We start from the raw sequence: 19102 nt of genomic DNA, 5'->3' as shown, positions 1-19102 counted from the left end.
CTCCTCCTAAAAGGAACAAAGAAAATATAATTACAGATATGTTCCCCGTTGATGAAATTGAAATAAAAAAATTGAAAAATAAAAGGGTGATTCATGTTTTGAAAAGCACATGTTTTGTTTCCTTAAAGAGTCATACATCGTACACGTACTTTTGTCAATGTCAGGAAAGTTGACATAAGCAACCACACTCGTGAAGCCACGTGTGCTATTGAAGAACACACAATATAAAAATCTTACTTTTTTTTTCGATTGTGATCTACGATAGTCATTTACGTTGAGATTGATACATCAAAGATGTGATAAGCACGAAATTGTCAAATTTAAACTCTAACAAAGAACAGACCTATAATCCAATAAAATTATGGTCTAAAGTTCAATAACACTATTTATACCTTAATAACTAAAGCTCAATAAAAATCTTACTTGAATATGACTAGGAGGACACGGAAGAAAGCATGTGTATGAAAAGGGTTATTTCCCAAATGGCCCCCAACTTTGTGACTAGCTTCCTGTCTGGCCTCTTACTTTAGCAATAATTCTCGTATGACTCCCTTTTTCTGTTATATTTAACTTTCCGTTATTCTCTCTCTTCCATCTCATTTTCTCTCTCTGCCACATCATTTCAACACGCCACATCATCGTCTTCACCGGCAGTGGTAGCCGACCGACCAAATTTTCGGCCAGCGACCTTCAAACTTTTTTTTTCTCTCTCTAAAAAAGCAAATTTTTTTTTCATTCCTCTCTCTCTCTCTCTATAGGACAGATCTAGAGAGAGAAAGATTCATCACGAACACAGGTCTGTTCGTGATGAATCTTTCTCTCTCTCTCTCTAAATCTGTCCTAGAGAGAGAAAGAAAATGAAAAAAAAAATTAAGGGGAGAGAGAGAGCCGGCAGGAAATTTGGTCGGCCCGCGACCACTGCCGGTGAAGACGATGTTGTGCTGTGTTGAAATGATGTGGCAGAGAGAAAATGAGATGGGGAAGAGAGAGTAACGGAAAGTTAAAGATAACGAAAAAATGGAGCCATACGAAAATTATTGCTAAAGTAGGAGGCCAGGCAGGAAGCTGGTCACAAAGTTGGGGACTATTTGGAAAATAACCCAAACAATAATTGTTCACATATAATTGGGTAGAAATCTAAAAAAAACCATATAAATAGGGGATATCTAATAGGTTGTCACTTGTCAGGGATAGTTTTTTTAATCAGAAATCAAGCCATGGAACTCATCAAACATTTGCACATGAACGGAGGCAATGGGAAAACAAGTTATTCTTCCAACTCATTACTTCAGGTAAATCTCAAACTATCTTTCAACAAAAAAAAAAAAAAAAAGGTAAATCTCAAACTAATTATAACCCACATGCTAGGAAAATATTTAGAACTATTCTCCATCAAACTCAAAATTAAGGTTGTGTATGATATCATTTATTTCTGTGAAAATAGAAGAATTTCAACGAAAATAGGTATTTCCACTGTTTAGTATATAGTGTATATCCATGACTTCAATTTCCTTAAGTATCTATTTCTGTAAAATACACTACATTTAATTCTTTGTTCCACCCTAAGAATTAGATTGGATGAAAACTAAAAAAAGATTGTTATAATATATTTGAATATTTGAAACCTATCCGTATTTTTATATTTTCGTAAAAAAAACCTTAATAGTTATTTTCATATTTTTCGTCACTTTTATACCTAAAAGTTACGAAACTGATTTCGAAATTCTTTTATTCGTATTTTTTAATTTTTTATTTTACTTTGCTAGAGAAGTGTTGATTTACTTTAAACAAGTTTTGACTTCAAATTTTATACCTTCACTAATAAATGGATTAGATTTTGTTGACTTACATGCATTAAATATTTAAAAAAATAATAATTAATATTTTTGTTCATTTCTTTGGAAAATATGAAATATATTATTATCATTTCCGTGGAAATTAACTCTCAACCACACAAGAAAAGTATACAGTTCCACCGAGCAACAAATGCTTAACAAAACAAAAGAATCTGTATTTCCGTGGAATATGTTCTCTGGAAACTTTCCATTGAAACTCTTTTATGTCATATGCAGGCACTTACATTTTGATGTACTTAATGTAGTTTAATTTGAAAACTTGAACAGAGGAAGATAATATCAAAGACAAAGCCAATAACGGACGAAGCAATCTTGGATATGTGTTCGAAACACAAGAGCAACTCAAGTAAGAGTATAGGCATTGCAGATTTGGGTTGTTCTTTAGGACCTAATACCTTGTTGGTAGTCTCATTTGTTATGGAAACTATTTACGAGAAATGTAAAGAATTAGGAGATGAATCTCCAGAGTTGATGGTGTTCCTCAACGATCTCCCTTCCAATGACTTCAACACCCTTTTCAAGTCTTTGAAGGGTTTCATTGATGAAAAGAGAGAAACCAAAGGAGAAGGTTCTATGCCATGTTTCATTGCTGGAATGCCAGGTTCATTTTATGAAAGACTTTTTCCTACCGACTCGCTCCATTTCGTTCATTCTTCTTGCAGCCTTCAATGGCTTTCTCAGGTATTATGTAACTCTTTTTTTTTATGTCATTGTAACTGCTTTGTGTAGTGGTCAGTAGGGCGACCACCCTATCGGTACGTTTATATGACACTCTCATATGCAAAGATTATTCTAGTGCCCATGAGACCTTATGTACACAGGTTTTTTATATACAAAATTTTAGAATGAATTATTTTAAGTATTCATGGATCAATCTGCACCATTCTTTTAAACCACTAAGATATAATTGGTGCGCCTTCACTTAAAGTCTCGCTACACATTACACAGCCTTCACTTAAAGTCTCCCAACGTGTCCGGATGTATGACACATTGACTCGTTACCTTCTCTAAAATTTCAATATTTCAGGTTCCTAGAGGGATAAAGAAGAGTAACAAAGGAAGCATTTGGATAACAAAATCAAGTCCAACAGAGGTTCAAAAAGCTTACCTAAAACAATTTCAGACAGATCTTTGGGCATTTCTAAAGTGTCGATCAGATGAAGTAGTTACGGGTGGACGTATGGTATTAACGTTTTTGGGTAGGATAAGTGAAGATCTATGCTCCAAAGAGTGTTGTTACGTTGTGGACCTACTAAATGTCGTACTCAGTGACATGGTTTTGCAGGTATATATTTTGTATGTCGTGTAACAATATTATTTCAATTTCTTTTTCTATTTTCTCGAAACAGAGATTCAATAGCTAAATATATTAAGCAGGGAATGATAGAAGAGGAGAAATTAGATTCACTCGAGTTGCCTATATATACGGCTTCCCCGGAAGAAGTGAAATGTGTTATTGAGGCGGAAGGTTCGTTCATCATTAATCAACTTAACACTTTTCAAGCTGATTGGGATCACGAAAATGCAGAAACTCATGTGATTGACAAGGATAAAAGTGTTGACCCTGTAACAAATTCAATTCGAGCAGTATTTGAATCTTTATTGGCTAGTCATTTTGGGGATGGTATAATCGATGAGTTGTTCAATAGGTACAGAGATATCGTTAGCATGTCCAGAGAAAAAACTACACTTACCAACATATGCATTTCTATGACAAAAGGCTAAACTTATAAGACGATCGAAGAATGATTACTTGCTAAAAATTCTGTAAAAGACTGTCATTATTGTTATATAGTTAAGTCACTTTAGAAAGATTACGCATAATAAATGAAGGGTTCGTTATCATAATTTGAGGCGACTAATAGTAAAGTCGCCAGTAAAAAAGATGTGAAAAAAGAAAGTTTGATCGGATTAAATAAGGTGAGTGTATGTGGGATATTATCATAATTTGAGGCCTTGATTTCGTGATAGGTTCTTTTGTATATTTTGCTTCAGTCCCTATAATTTATCTCATTGGAAGACATTTGCGGTATAGCATGTCTTCATTGTAGAACATTACACAAACTAACTTTAGTCAACCCGAATTATTATTTTCAAATACCAAATTGCACACGACTTTGCAATGACTATTGACTTTCGCATCTTTGAGCTATTCCTGAAAAACCACATAACCTCACTTATTTTATCAGCCTTATAGGCTAACAAATGTAAACTCATGACACATAATTGAGTTTTGGTGAACTCGTCAAATATTGAGACAAATATAACCTTTAAACTATAGGTTCTATAAATAATAGTGTTGAGAATATACATGTAAATATAGAGAAATTCTATTCATCCATGTCAGCCTATTCTCCCAACGAAGTTTAAAGATGGTAAAAAGTGATTTTCTTACAAAAAAGAATTGAGCATATTCCACGCAAACTCAAAAATTTTCAAACAGTCATAAACGGGCACTTACATTTTGATGCACTGAATGTAGTTTTATTTCAAAATTTGAACATAGGAAAATAATATCAAAGACAAAGCCAATAATAGAGGAAGGAGTTTTGGATATATTTTCCCATACATATTTTTATTGTTTTATTTCAAAATTTGTAACAGTCATCTTTATTGTTTTTTCTATTTCTTTTTTTTTTTTTTTGAATCTCTCATACCTCTTCGATGTCATGCTTTTTTGACGAATCTTCATTTCTCATACATATTTCTTCCGTTATCCATCTTTTTTTTTAGTTTATTAACCGCATTTATCGAAAATTTTAAAATTAATAAATCACAACAATTCAAAATAAAAATCGTAAAAATCCAAAAAGAAAAAAATCAACTTCTCAATTGTTCTTTGTTTTACGTTAAAATTGGTGTTTCCAAGTATAACAAATTTGAAGAAGACCTCTTGATATATGTTGTTCTTTCTATTGATTATAACTCATGTACATTCAATGAATACAAATGCAAATTGAAATTATGAATTGATCGAAAAATTTAAAAATTATAAGAGAAATTATTAAATGAACCTACAAATTAGATAGAAAAAATCATGAAAGACCGAAATTAAATTGTCATGTCAGCCGTGAATTTACAAATTAGATTGAAAAATTCATGGAAAGACCGAAGTCAGAGCATTATGTCAGCCGTAGTGATATGAGAGAGAAAAACAGAAAATATAATAAGTGTAGAGCTATTTTCGTACTTTTAAGTGCAAAAGACGATTATTCTGTTAAAAAGGGTATCACTAATTGGCCATTATGGTGAGGGAGTATCGCTAAATAATTCTCCTATAAATTTCACCGTCAACTCTAAATGGAGAACTAGAAGCCATATATGCAATAATCATAATGAAATTAAATTGTAGAAAGAAACGAAAGAGAAACAAATAAAAATTGCTATTTTCGACGAAGACGTGGTCGTTTTGTGAGTTCACAATTGCTTCCTCTTCCGAAATTTGCTTACAAAGCTGTCCAATAACGCTGTTGGTCGATTGATATATCGGAAGCCAAAAGACGAATTAGAATTATGCTATCTGTATTACTCTCCAAATTCATTCCATTCCCCCCCGGCTGAATCAGTAGTTTCTCTTTATAGCCAATCACCTACTCCAGATTCCTTGTTTCAATCACATTATGTTTTCCTCTGGAAACAATTAACCCAGTGGGCCAGCGGGCCTTGACCATTCAATTGGGTGGTTGTTATCTCCGTGGGCCAGCGGGCCTTGGCCATTCAATTGGGTGGTTGTTATCTCCGTAGCAATTAATTTCATGTAACAAAAGGTGGGACCCACTGTAATTTTGTTAGTGTCAGGAAAATTGACATAAGCAACATCACCTGGAAAGCCAGTTGTGCTAAAGATTTCTATTTTTTTTTTTTTTTTGTTAAGGTTCTGTTTGATTGGTCGTTTTCTCGGGGAAAAGAGAAAGATTTTCTCTAATTTAAAAATTTTCTGTAGTTTGGTAACCATTTTAGGGAAAGCGGAATCTCCAATCACGTGACTTAAATTTCTCCACTTTCCCTTAAAATGGGGGAAACTCTTACCCATCTCTCCCTGAAGAAACTATTTCCCGAAATGGGTCTCACCAACAAACCCTCTTTATCCTCAAAGTCACACTGATATACAAATGTATAGAAGTTCAAACCAAACTCTTTTTTTAAATCAATAGTTGCAGAATTATGATCTCAATTATCTTCTACAAAATAACATGTTCCAGTTAAAAAAAAAATATTCCCTTCATTTTATTTATTGATTCATTAAAGAAGGTTTTGTAAATTTCAAATAGAAAATATTGATCCTTCACCATTAGATTATCATCATTTTCTTCCAACTCTTGTAAGGCTGGGTGGCGATCTATGGGGCATTGACGGGGTATGAAGTATAAGTTATGATTCATCAACTTGATTTCTTGGTGGCACCTCCATTAATAGCTTCCTAGAACTCCAGTCAAGGGTTTTGTTCTAGAGAGAGAACAGAGGATGAGAAAGAAAGAGGTTAGGTAGGGTGTGGGGTCTGGTTCTGGGCTCTGGAAACGAGGAGTTGAAAAATAAAAAAGAAAATAGGCAATAGAGATGGGTGTGGAGGATTTTGGATTTGATGAGCAGGATACTGAGATGTGTTTCTAACTTTTTTTTTTTTTTTTTTGTTGAAAGGTGTGTGTTTCTAAGTTGGTTAGGTTTCTTTTCATCTTCAATAGATAAAACTGGTAGAGAGAGAAGTGCAATTGAATAGAGAATGCATGGATTTCCTTAGCCAAAGTGAAAATGAAAACAAATGACGATCCAAACAACGGAAAATAAGAAAAAAATTACGGAGAAAATGTTTCTTGGAGTAAATATTTCTCCGGGTAAATATTTCTCTATTTCTTTTCCTTTCCCCAATTTGTAATCAAACACAACCTAAGAGTAAAAGATTTCTATTATTGATGTCTTTTAGACAAGTTTAAAGTTTTACTTTCAGGGTAGAGTTCAAAGTGGGAAGAGAGTTTTAGTACTAGATCCAGTTTCTAGAAGTTTGGAGCTCAAAACGATGTATAAAAATCTTATATCATTTGACCACGAGGAAGCCGAGAAAAACACATTATAAAAGATGTATTTATGATATTTTATCGAGGAACACATTACAAAAATCTCATTTGATATAACCACGAGGAAACCGACTAACACATGTGTGTGAAAGTAATAATGGTCCAGAGAATTGGGTGGAAATGTAATCCCAAGACTGAATTATGTCCAAAAAAAAATCATATAAATAGGGGATATGATATCTAATAGGTTGTAGTTCTCAAGAAGAGTTTTTTGTATCAAAGCTAAAAGAAAATCAAGTTATGGAACTCATCAAACATCTCCACATGAATGGAGGCAACGGAAAAACAAGTTACTCTTCCAACTCATTACTTCAGGTAAATCTAAGGCGTCGTCTGGGTACACATATATTTAATTTTAAGAGTTTTTTATCAGCCTCATAAATAAAATTATTTTTAAAAAATCCATGTGAATTATTTGGTAAGGTTATTAAAAGAATAACAGGAAATTAATTTTCCTAAACTTATATAATGATCAAAATTTGAGAAATTTAAACATTATATATAGTGGTGATGATGGTTGTAGTGTTGATGGTGGTAATACTTTGTTAAGAATTATTATGTAATGTTGTTAATGAGGAGATGGTAGTGGAGTAATGTTGGTGAACGTGTGTTGGTGGTAACACAGTTGTGGCAGGTGGTGATCAATTGTAGTGGAGTTGTGGTAGTGACCATGGTGGTGGGATGGAGGGGGTGTTGGTGGTAAATTTGGGATGGTTGTGGTAAAATGGTGCTAGTGGAGGGAGGTGGTATAGTGTTAAGGTGGGGTGGTTGATTGGGTGAAGTGCTTAATGGTTGTGGTGGCGGTGGCGGTGGAATTGCAGCAGAAGTGGTGGTTGTGGAGTTTCACTGGAGGTGGTGGAGTTACGGCTGATATGGTGAGTGGTGGTGATGGTGGTAGAGTGGTTACAGAATGGTTGTGGTGGCGGAGGTGATGGAGGTTGTGAAGTGTTTGTTATGGTTGTGAATGTTTATTAATGGTGGTCGTACAGTTGCGGCGGAAGGGGTGGAGTTTCACTAGAGATGGTGGAGTTACGGCAGATATGGTGAAGTGTTGGGGATGGTTGTGGAGGTGGAGAAGTGGTTGCGGCGGAAGGGGTGGAGTTTCACTAGAGATGGTGGAGTTACGGCAGATATGGTGAAGTGTTGGGGATGGTTGTGGAGGTGGAGAAGTGGTTGCGGCGGAAGGGGTGGAGTTTCACTAGAGATGGTGGAGTTACGGCAGATATGGTGAAGTGTTGGGGATGGTTGTGGAGGTGGAGAAGTGGTTGCGGTGGCGGAGTGGAATTGATGGTGGTGAATGTTTATTGATATTGACAAAAGAGACCATTTTTTTTCGCAACCTGACTTTTAAAAGCAAGTATACCGTAGCCAACGAAATTGTGGTTTCTGTTAAATGCAAAATAAAATAAAAAAAATATGGTTGCTTCTGCTTATTGGAGAAAATGAGTTTTTCTTGCTTCAAATAAGTTGCAGTTTTTTAGAACCAAACGCATAAAGTTTTCAATAAACACTTGAAATAAGTAAAAGCTACCTTTTAGCTTATAATAAGGGGAACCAAATCAATCAGTGATGAGTGGAGAAACTTAGACAAGCTACATTTGTGGATGTTCTACATTTTCGCATGTGGAACTAATCTCACATATTCTGTCATGTGTGGCATTTTTTGAACCTAACACATGTTTTTTTGTTAGGTGTCATAGAACCGGTGTAACCATTAGAGCTATGACATGTGAGTCTAGTTCTGGTACTATGTTAGGTCTGTGATCATCAAACTTTAAATCAATTGGAAATGGGTAGAATGACTTAGATATTATGTCCTTGGTTATTAGAATATCTTTTATCCATGTAAGCCTATTCTCCGATAGAAGTTTAAAGAGAGTAAAAGTAATTTTCTTAAAAAAAAATTGAGCATATACTGCACAAACTTAAAAACTTGTAAGGTCATATTCACGCACTTGCATTTTGCTGTACTGAATGTAGTTTTATTTAAAAATTTGAACAGAGGAAGATAATATTAAAGACTAAGCCAATAATGGAGGAAGCAATCTTGGATATGTATTCGAAACACAAGAGCAACTCAAGTAAGAGTACTATAGGCATTGCAGATTTGGGTTGTTCTTCAGGACCTAATACCTTGTTGGTAGTCTCATTTGTTATGGAAACTATTTACAAGAAATGTAAAGAATTAGGAGATGAATCTCCAGAGTTGATGGTGTTCCTCAGCGATCTCCCTTCCAATGACTTCAACACCCTTTTCAAGTCTTTGAAGGGTTTCATTGATGAAAAGAGAGAAACCAAAAGAGAAGGTTTTATGCCATGTTTCATTGCTGGAATTCCTGGTTCATTTTATGGCAGACTTTTCCCTACTCACTCTCTCCATTTTGTTCATTCTTCTTACAGCCTTCATTGGCTTTCTCAGGTATTACTTAATTTTTAGAGGAGCCCTTAGGTTTTTTTTTTTTGGATGAGATGAGCCCTTAGGTTAATATATATATATATATATATATATATATAACTTCATTGGCCTTGAAGGATCAATTTGCACCATTCTTGTAAACCACTAGAAAATAATTGGTGCTCCTTCACTTAAAGTCTCCCTTAAGTGGCCCACCCTGACTAGTTACTTTCTCTAAAATTTGTAACGTTGCAGGTTCCTAAAGGGATAAAAAAGAGTAATAAAGGAAACATTTGGATAGCAAAATCAAGTCCACCGGAGGTTCAAGAAGCTTACCTGAAGCAATTTCAGATAGATCTTTCGACATTTCTGAGGTGTCGTGCAGAGGAAGTGGTTACGGGTGGACGTATGGTTTTAACGTTTTTGGGTAGGATAAATGAAGGTCTTTGCTCCAAAGAATGTTATTACGCTTTGGACCTACTAAATGACGTACTCAATGCCATGGTTTTGCAGGTTTGTATTTTGTACGTCGTTAACAATATTATATCAAGTTCTTTTTCAATTTTCTCGAAATAGAGACTCCATGCATGGCTAACTATATATATTAAGCAGGGAATGATAGAAGAGGAGAAATTAGATTTACTCAACTTGCCTATATATGCAGCATCCCCAGAAGAAGTGAAGTGTGTTATTGAGGCAGAAGGGTCATTCATCATTAATCAACTTAACACTTTTCAAGCAGATTGGGATGGTGAAGTTGCAAGAACTCATGACAAGGATAAAAGTGGTGACACTGTAGCAAATTCTATTCGAGCAATATTTGAGTCTTTACTGGTTAGTCATTTCGGGGATGGTATAATCGATGAGTTGTTCAATAGGTACAGAGAGATCGTTGCTGACGGCATGTTTAGGGGAAAAACTACACTTACCAACATATGCATTTCTGTGACAAAAGGCTAGCATTATAAGGCGACCGAATGATTACCTGTGGCAATGAAGTTACGTCACTTTTAAAAAAGATTAAGCATAATAAATGAAGGGTTCATGAATATGTATTACCTATCTAAAGATTGGATAAGGAAGTTTATATCTTATCATATACTCTAAATAAATAGATGCATAAATGAGAAGTCGAGAGGGAAAATGGATACAAAAGAACAGAAAACTATAATAAGTTTAGAGAGAGAAGATTTTTACTTGGTTCATGAACCAGTTCTTTTTCTCTTTCTTTTGGGAGAGAAATACCAAACAATTTCAACTTAGTTCGCTTTTACATTTAAATCATCTCTAAGATTCAACACTTAAAGAATATCAAGCTCTCTGACTGAAAATACATTACAGTACAAACCTCAATTATATTGCTCTAAGTTCTGACAACTTGAAGGGCACTACTACTAAAATCTCAAAAATGTAACAGCAGTAAATTGTAATTCGGTATCCGATCAAATTTTATAGAAGAGAAAGTGTTGCTGCAACAACTACTGGTAATCGACAGACTATTCTTCATGTTAGTATCCAAATTAGAGGTTAAGTATTATCTTTCCAAGAATGAGAGACTCAGTCCTGGCATAAAGGAATGTGAAAATGGAAGCTTTTCCTGAGCTGATTTTAGGGATTCAATCAATTCTTCTATCTGATGAGTCAACATGTAAATCTCATGGGCTTGATTCTTGGTTGCCCATTCTTCTACAATCCTGCAGAAAGCATGTAATTGTTAGCTGCAACCCTAAAAAAAAAAGAAAGATTAACAAGATGTATAACGAAGAAAGCAGATAGCGAAGTAAAGGTTTCACTCTTCATGAGAGTAGAAACCCAACTTCTCTCTAGAAAAATGAAACATGGAATTACAAACCAAATATGAAAAATAACCTTGATTGAGCTTCTGCAGTGTTGCTCGCATCGGAAAACAGCACCTTCACAACAGGGTGGAGATCTATCTTTGACCTAGGCTTCAGAGATCCTTCTGTTTCTAAGCAAGAGTCACTAAAACACCAAGCATCTGAATTGAGGAGAACAATTTGCAGCTTTGGGCAGTTGGTTCTGAGATCCCTCACCACCGTTCGAAAAGATAATTCGTCATTTGCATTTTCAATTAGTTGATTCGTAAACATTCTTTGTAAGGAGTGGTTCCTGATTAAGATCAGATTAACATGTAAGCCACATTTCACATATCAACATCAACAATCGCATAAACCTTCAGATGGCCGTAACAAACATATCCATTTGTACTTTGATATGAGTGTTATGTTTATATACCTTTACTACACATCACTAACATATTTAAGGTCTGGATAACAAATCTCTGTAGCTGTTTTGACGAATGAACTGAACAAGACTAAAGTTGGATGATTACACTTAAATATCACAGATTCAGAAGATAATAATACGTTCTTGTTTCACCATCTTAAAGTCCAATTGAACCTACCAGATATTTTCAGAACTTTAAAACAGTGAAGTTTGAACTGTTAGAAAATAGCAATGTTTCCATTACGACTGCAGAAACCTAAATTTATAAAGTGGGAGAGAAAGAAATGGTTATCATAGTTGCATATATTATGTCATGGGTCCGCCTTTTATCCTGTGAATTTTGAAACATGGCGTCTGGGGTTTTGTAAGCTCAATCATATAACAATCTATATGAGCAAAATATACCAATTTCTGTGAAAGACATGTACACTAAGTAAGAAATGATTTACGTGTTGTTCCTCGTAATAAAAAGAGAACATAAAAGCATAACTTGGAAGTTGGACTGTGGATTACAAAGATTCACGAGATACCAAATATGGCTATACTAAAGTGAAAACGTATGCTAACCTGAACACATCCCCCGCTGCACCAGCTGGTATATCCGAGGCAATGTAACACTTGAAGAACCGTACACCTCCATCTAATGGTGCATGTGTGCCATGCATGGAGGGGTATGCTCCAAGAATGCATGAACATTGAGTGCACCTGAAATCTATCCATTTAACATCTTTTGAAAGGTTGGACGTCCTAACCATGAAACCATTTCCAACAGAAGCACTAAGTTCCGAATTTGGATTTCTAAGGAGCTCGGTATTGTTTCTACATTCGTGACCCCCTAAGGATATTCTGGAGTCATCATGTGAACAACCCACGTCGCAATCTTTTGGAACATAGTTCGTCTTAGAGATACAACTGCGGCTGTGGTCTTCCGCAGAAAATCCATGTCCATGTGCTGCATCTCCAGAAATATTAGAAATTGAAGGAGACACACAACATGAAGTATCAGTATAATCTTTTCTTCTTATGACGTTATCTTCCAGGTCCGCAATAATAAAATCCTTCTTAGGAGGAGGAATGCATCTCAATTTGTCATCACCATTACATGATCTATCAGTTTCAGTCCCATAACATAATCTTTTGTCATCACCACTAGATTCAGTAAAAGATCCTGGATCAGCTACCTCATTTCCACGGCCATGTTTTTTGTTTCCTTCGAGAGAGTCTGGAAATACATAAGTGGCAAGGTCATCCTTGCTGACAATAACACATGTTGAATCATACAAGCATGTACCCTCGGCGGAAGTATAGGAGTTGGCATACATGGTTACGAGCTTCTCGCTTATACCTCCAAATGAGCAACAACATGACCCAAACCAGTTATCAGCTACCTCACGCCAATCAACCGATGGCATTTCCAAAAACGATCTGCATGAAAATATTCATTGCCACCCATGAAGGAAATCAAGCTACTAACATAAGTAAACAATAAACACCCTAAAGATGAAGGAATACGGTCCAAATAGGATTTTCATAACATAAAACAAAATAGGTATTGACCCCAACTTAAAGCCCGAGCAAGTCCAACTCCCCTTGTGCATCGTTTGATCCCCTCAACATATGCAAAAGGTAGATGCGAGAAACCAACCTCAATGTAAGAGCCATGTCAGCACTCGGTCTATGCTCGGGATTTAAGCTTAAGCGCAATAAAACAGTTGAAAAAAATACTGTGCTACCTCAAAGGCCTTTTTGTTAACTTAATTGAGCAACCCTTGCAGTAAAAATCAACTCCATTTCTGGAGAAAGACAACAGGCTCTTTATATCTGTGGAATTCAATCATGGTAGTGTAAGAAGATGGACAAAATGCAATTATGCAGGCGAAATACATTAATCAGAACCAAATCATAAGAAACAACGAACCAAAAAGGAACACAAGACGGTCAATTGGACATAAGGGAAGTATCTCAATGTAACATGAATCGGTCGATATGGAGAACAAGAAACCGGAAACCAGAGATTTGTCATTGAAGTTAAAACTAATCCTTTTGCCAACAAAGATAGGGCTTTTGGAATTTGGTACAATTACCACCCATTATAGGATTATACCTGTAAACAACAAGCCACTACTAGAAAGGTTTCTAACGCCGAGAATGGGGGTTTGATCACAGTCAAAGATGAGTAAAGTAAAACAAGGATTTGATGCTTTTGTTACAATTTCAGACAACTAGAAATCAGAAACTCATAGCAATATAGCTATTAGCCTACTAGTTCAACAATATAAATAACAATCAGTCAAAGGCTTAAACTTTAGAAAATTTTAACAATAACAAGAACTATTACTGCACCAAATTTAAGAATGTCTAAACCTAAATTTTAACAATAACAAGAACTATTACCAGAATTGATTGAGAGAGACTGAAATTTTTCCAAGCACTCAGTAGAATTACCCTCATCGGGAGAATTGAAACCAGAACTGAAATTCAGAACTAGAGGATGATTAATCGGAAGAAGAAGAACTAATTTTACTTCAATGTGATTATCAGTTGCTCTAAAATCAACAGGAGAATCAAGTTCTACTAAAACCTTAGGAACTGGAACCCTAAGTAATACACCTCTCGAGTGTGTTGTTTCTTCATTCCAGCTGATAAGAAGCAATGATTCTTCGAATTTCAGCTGGACTGTTAGGTTTTTACATTGAGTTGCAGGTTTTATTTGAGGATTGAAGATGAATAATCGAAGACTAGGAATATGAGAAAGGGTTTCCCATGTGTATCGCCATTTTCTAGGGTTTTGAAGATCAGACATTTTGTTCTGCTTATAGCTCAATCAAGTCCTTAATTTATTTCTCAATTAAATTAAAAACTCCAAAAAGAGTAATATTTACTTCTTTACACCCCTAAACTTCTACTCTGATTAGGGTTTTAGGCTGAAAACAAAATCCGACCTGCCGGAGTCGAACGAGCGACCTTTCGATTAATTCTCAATTCTGCATCCGAGACTTTTGAAGGCGCCTCTTGTAAGTGTTAAAGGCCCTCATCAAAAAAAAAAAAAAAAAAAAGTGTTAAAGGCGACTCCCTCAAAGCAAAATTGGAAGAGAATTTGTGAGTGAAGGAGGCGCTTTTAAAAGCTTTAGGGTATATCATGTAGTGGTGCGAGATGGGTTTTTTTTTTGTGCAAAGTGGTGGAAGATAGTTTTTTTTTTGTTGAAAGTTTGAGTTCTAGAATTAAAATTTCACAATATAATTACAATAATGAGAAGATATAATCTTCGGAATGTATTTCCAGAATCTACTACTATTCTTATTGCAAACTCACTTTATTTATTCTAGAACTCAGAAAAGTCGTACAAGAAGTTATAATAGGGGTTTTCTTCGTTATTGAAAAGAAGATATCGTAGGAGTTAGAAAAAAAACACCACATAGTAAAAGAAGAAGAAAAACAATGGAGTATATTATAAAAATTAGGTCTACATTAGCATAATAAATTATCTTATAAATAATTAACCATCAAAAGGGTAGCTAACATTTAATGTTTACTTAAAAATTTCTATCCAATCAAAATTAATGAAAGTCGCATTCTATGTAACCATCACTAATACGCCCACACTTTACCTAACCATATATAAGTATATGGAAAATAAATAACTTATGATGCTTCTGTCATCATCTATTCCTTCCTTTGTAACCCATTATCTTTGTAACTAAAGTTAACTGTGACGCCTCAAGTGGTACAATATAAAATTGATGAACTTTCTTAATCACAAAAAGAAAAAAAAAACATGTGTAATGATTATTTGAAACGGATGAATATATTTTGTTTTTGTAATAATTATGAATTCGTAATATCTTATTTTAACTATTAAATTAGCTCAATTGTTTCAACTATTATGAATTCGTAATTTCTTTTTGCAGTTGTTTCAACTATTACGAAGCTTGATTTTCTTGGACATTAAATTAGCTCAACCTTTTTATGTTTCAATAGTTATTACTTATAATCAAATGGTTGGACTTGTGTCAACCTTTTTTCGAACTTATAATTAATAATTATTACTTAGTGGAGCAAAGAGATAAGTTCGACTTACAACTATAATATACTGTATACTTATTCGACCCACGAACATTTGTAGATGCACATCTACACGATAAGAAAAAAGTTATGTTTGTAAAAAATGTGTTCGGCCGAAAAAAAAAAAATCAAAAGTGGAAATAGAAAACTTAATAATTAAGCTAAGTTTACAAACTTATTCTTATAATAAACTCAATCGTTTTCACGTTCATATATTTCAACTAGTCTGTAGAGTTTTATAATGTATGGCAAACCCCATTGAGGGGTCTCATATATATATGAAAAGGATATGTTACATATATTGACATGAATTTAAATGTTATATGTCTTGATCAAGAACACAAGCACCTACTATCACCTAGCTTTCTATATATATATCTCTCTCTAATAATATGATGCTTAAATATCCAATTGAAGTCTTCTAAGTTTTATCCTACCATTAATAATGTGATTTTAAAATTCATCAATCAAGGTAGCCCTTTAATTAGTTGTAATCAACAGTAAAACGCATATCACTCTCTGCTAACATCATCATTACCATCTTAATCAATCACATTATAACATTTATAAATGAGGCTACTACAGGATGCTACCTTTTTGCTCGGCAAAACCATTGGACAAAAAATTAAGTACACGATACCAAGAATTTGGTCTTAAATTTTACTATACAGCACCAAAAAATACAGGTTTATTTTTATCTAATTTATTCATTTTGGAAGGAGGGGATTTGTTTTCTTGCATGAACAATTGAGAAATTCTTTCTCTCCACATGGTTCCGGAGAGGGGAATTCTCTCATTTTTTAAACTAGGACTGTTTCTTTATCTTTTACTTTTGAATTATGAGTGATATACATAAAATAACTCACAAGAACATAAATGTAAAATTTTACGGAAAACTTGTGCACTTAAATTGTCGACAAAAACGTTATTGGAGCAACGTATTTACGTTTGTAAAATATATTGGAGTTTGTCTCAATTTAGGAATTGTTGGTAGAATTGTCAAAATTTAAGCAAAATCACGTAAGGGAGATTTGCTGTTTGGACCCCCTTTCTTATAATTGACTTGCTGTTTGGACTCCCTTTTTCCAGTGTTGCACTTTGGACTCCCTTTTGACGGAATCATTCGAGAATATTCCGTTTCTAAAGTTATACTTAAAAAAATTCCTACTTTACCCTTACATAGTCAATATTGCAGTTTGGACCCCCTAATTTATTTAACAAAAGTAGTTTGGATTCATCTTCTTCTTCTATTTAACTCATGTTCTTCCTCCATTTGAGTAAAATCAAGATAAATTTGCAACCCATGAAAAAACAAGATGAAGAAACATGAATCCCTAAAATCAAAGGGTTACCACCCAAAATCCCATTATATCTTCCTAACCCTAGTTGAAGTAATGAAAGTAAACTAGTTCAAACTTCTAATGGATCAACAAAACCTGAAAATAACTCATGAATTCATGGAAGAAGACTGGTTTTTATAATCAATAGTTTACTTGTTGACTTAATAAACCACCTATTAATTCATGAGTTTGAATTTTAATTTGTGGAGTCCAATTCTTACTAATAACCCTCTTTCATATTCTCTGCAAATTCCATTTTCAAATCTTTCTGGTAACCATTCTGATTTAAATTCATCATTTACATCAAACCTAGTTGGATTTCTAAATCCCCATATGAAAAATTTATCACTGACTTCAGATCCCTGGGTATGAATTTGCAGATTTAACCATATTATGAGAGTTGGATATGGAAAATTTTGATTTTGGATGGAAGATACGATAAAGTAATAACATCATCATCGTTATCACCAACGGTTAGTCTGTGAGGAAGATGAGTCCAGATTGAGTTATAGATAGAAATGGTGTATGATCCACATATATATATATATATATATATATATATTCGTGAGGAAGACGAGATCCGAATGAATAACCGACGTCAACGGCGAACACAAGAACATATCGGATATGATACGATTGGTGGACGGCCATTGTTGGATTCAGTGATGATTTCCATTCTTCCTCCAACTTTTGTTCCTCTTCCTCCTAATTCATTAATAAAACCATCCATGGATTTGAAGATGATAAAGTTGTAAAGACTAAGAACAGTAACAAAGTAACCCAAAAATGATGCCATGAGTACTATTGTTAATTCTAGAGAGAGAGAAGGGTAAAATAGTCTCGTGTGTTCTGGAGCAGTTATATTTAACATTTTTTTCGAAAAAGGGAGTCCAAAGTGCAACACTGGAAAAAGGGAGTCCAAACGGCAAGTCAATTATAAGAAAGGGGGTCCAAACAGCAAATCTCCCATCACGTAAATACTACAAGAAATTTGAGGGTGTTGTCGGGTGCTACACAAACTCGCTCTTTAAAGTTTGCGGAATATCAAATCATTTCGTACAATGACTCCTATAAAACCTAAGTTGGGTAAGTAAAAATATTACAAAATGTAAATATATTGTTAGAATTAAGAAGTTTCTAAGAAAGTAAGAAATTTTAGCATAAATAGTATTACTTTTTCATATTACATTTTCTGGAGAAAATCAGATTCTAGAGCTAAACGTCTGAAGAAAATTTGTGAATGACTTTCTAGTTCATAAGAAGAGGGCTTAGCTTAATCAAAATGAAACAAAAAAATGAACCTACTTTCAAAAGGTTAGAGATGAATCAAAGTCATTGTTAGAGATGATAAGAATGCTGAAACATCGTTACTAACAAAAAATAAAAATATTAGAAAAGGTGAAGCTTAAGCCATCACCATTGGCGAACCTTAATAAAGAAAAACCTTGATGAAGATGAAGCTTCCTGCCGTAGGTGGTTTTGATTTACGTCTAGAAACCATGGTTTCGGTTCAACATAAAGAGAGTTTTGGGTAGAGCAAATTGGTTTTGGTTTTCTTAACTCAACCCTAACTCAACTCTAAGAAACTTGTAGGTTTCTAAGCGGGCAATATTCATAGAAGGACAATATGGGGAGGAAGAAAATGGTTTAAGACTTAGGGGCCACCAAAAAGTGTATTTTTTGACTTAATTTTCATTTTTAAGTTATATTTTGTGGCTTATAATCCTTGTTGGTTTATGAATCGTTATATGACTTACCCCCTCTTTTTGGACCTCAGACCGAAAAGTTCACGAAAATTTTGACAACTACCTGAGGAATTGATGGATTTGAAGATGTCACAAACGATTGGTATTAGCATGCTGCTAACTTCTCTTGATTTAACAGTTATAAATTTGATGGAAATCGAGACATTCGTTTGTTAGAGACGAATGATTTTGCCTTCTTCAGTCACTTCTGCCATGTACATCTGGGAGAAGAAAGAGTTTTTGCTAGTTAACACCTAAATATAAAAAGTTCTGCTACGGAGCAATTTCACTTGAGAAGAGGAAGCATTGCAGAACAAATAGCTCTACTGAGCAATAACACGGTTTCATTTAGCATTTGTAACTGCTTAATTAGCATTTATATTT

At 34.4% G+C, this 19102-nt stretch overlaps 3 protein-coding genes across 7 annotated transcripts in view; 2 read left to right on the top strand and 1 right to left on the bottom strand.

Annotated features, from left to right (window-relative positions):
• Positions 1 to 10488, top strand: part of LOC147533499 (S-adenosyl-methionine 4-1-methyl-2-pyrrolidinyl-3-oxobutanic acid methyltransferase-like) — an 80815-nt gene extending 70327 nt beyond the window's left edge. For 2 of the 4 annotated variants that reach the window (XM_086645551.1, XM_086645550.1), the window contains exons 2-4: positions 8931 to 9347; positions 9579 to 9836; positions 9936 to 10488. In XM_086645551.1, coding sequence (XP_086501677.1) covers positions 8931 to 9347; positions 9579 to 9836; positions 9936 to 10283 — 1023 coding nt within the window. In that variant the 3' untranslated portion in view covers positions 10284 to 10488. Of the gene's footprint in view, positions 1 to 6998; positions 7244 to 8930; positions 9348 to 9578; positions 9837 to 9935 lie in introns of those variants that run through there. The other 2 variants (XM_086645552.1, XM_086645555.1) reach the window with 2 other exon arrangements.
• On the top strand, positions 1103 to 3826 carry LOC147533500 (S-adenosyl-methionine 4-1-methyl-2-pyrrolidinyl-3-oxobutanic acid methyltransferase-like). The gene is made up of 4 exons (XM_086650640.1): positions 1103 to 1292; positions 2124 to 2537; positions 2884 to 3141; positions 3234 to 3826. The coding sequence occupies exons 1-4, from the start codon at positions 1218 to 1220 to the stop codon at positions 3579 to 3581; spliced, it is 1095 nt and encodes a 364-aa protein (XP_086506766.1). The 5' UTR covers positions 1103 to 1217; the 3' UTR covers positions 3582 to 3826.
• A 25-nt stretch (positions 10489 to 10513) lies between the features above and the next one.
• Positions 10514 to 14802, bottom strand: LOC147533498 (HECT-like ubiquitin-conjugating enzyme (E2)-binding protein). Of its 2 annotated transcripts, XM_086645549.1 has the most exons (6): positions 14152 to 14562; positions 13965 to 14041; positions 13304 to 13391; positions 12138 to 12995; positions 11193 to 11453; positions 10514 to 11017 (listed from the first exon to the last, which is right to left on the bottom strand). In XM_086645549.1, the coding sequence occupies exons 1-6, from the start codon at positions 14202 to 14204 to the stop codon at positions 10858 to 10860; spliced, it is 1497 nt and encodes a 498-aa protein (XP_086501675.1). In that variant the 5' UTR covers positions 14205 to 14562; the 3' UTR covers positions 10514 to 10857. The 2 variants fall into 2 exon arrangements, with proteins under 2 accessions (XP_086501675.1, XP_086501674.1); XM_086645548.1 differs by having other exon boundaries at positions 13965 to 14802.
• Positions 14803 to 19102: the final 4300 nt, after the last annotated feature.

Source organism: Eschscholzia californica, unplaced genomic scaffold, assembly GCF_041429995.1.
Source record: "Eschscholzia californica isolate CP2 unplaced genomic scaffold, dmEscCali1.0.p SCAF_6, whole genome shotgun sequence".
NCBI lineage: Eukaryota > Viridiplantae > Streptophyta > Magnoliopsida > Ranunculales > Papaveraceae > Eschscholzia > Eschscholzia californica.
Note: the sequence above shows the minus strand (reverse complement) of the source record. Positions and strands in the feature narration are given on the sequence as shown.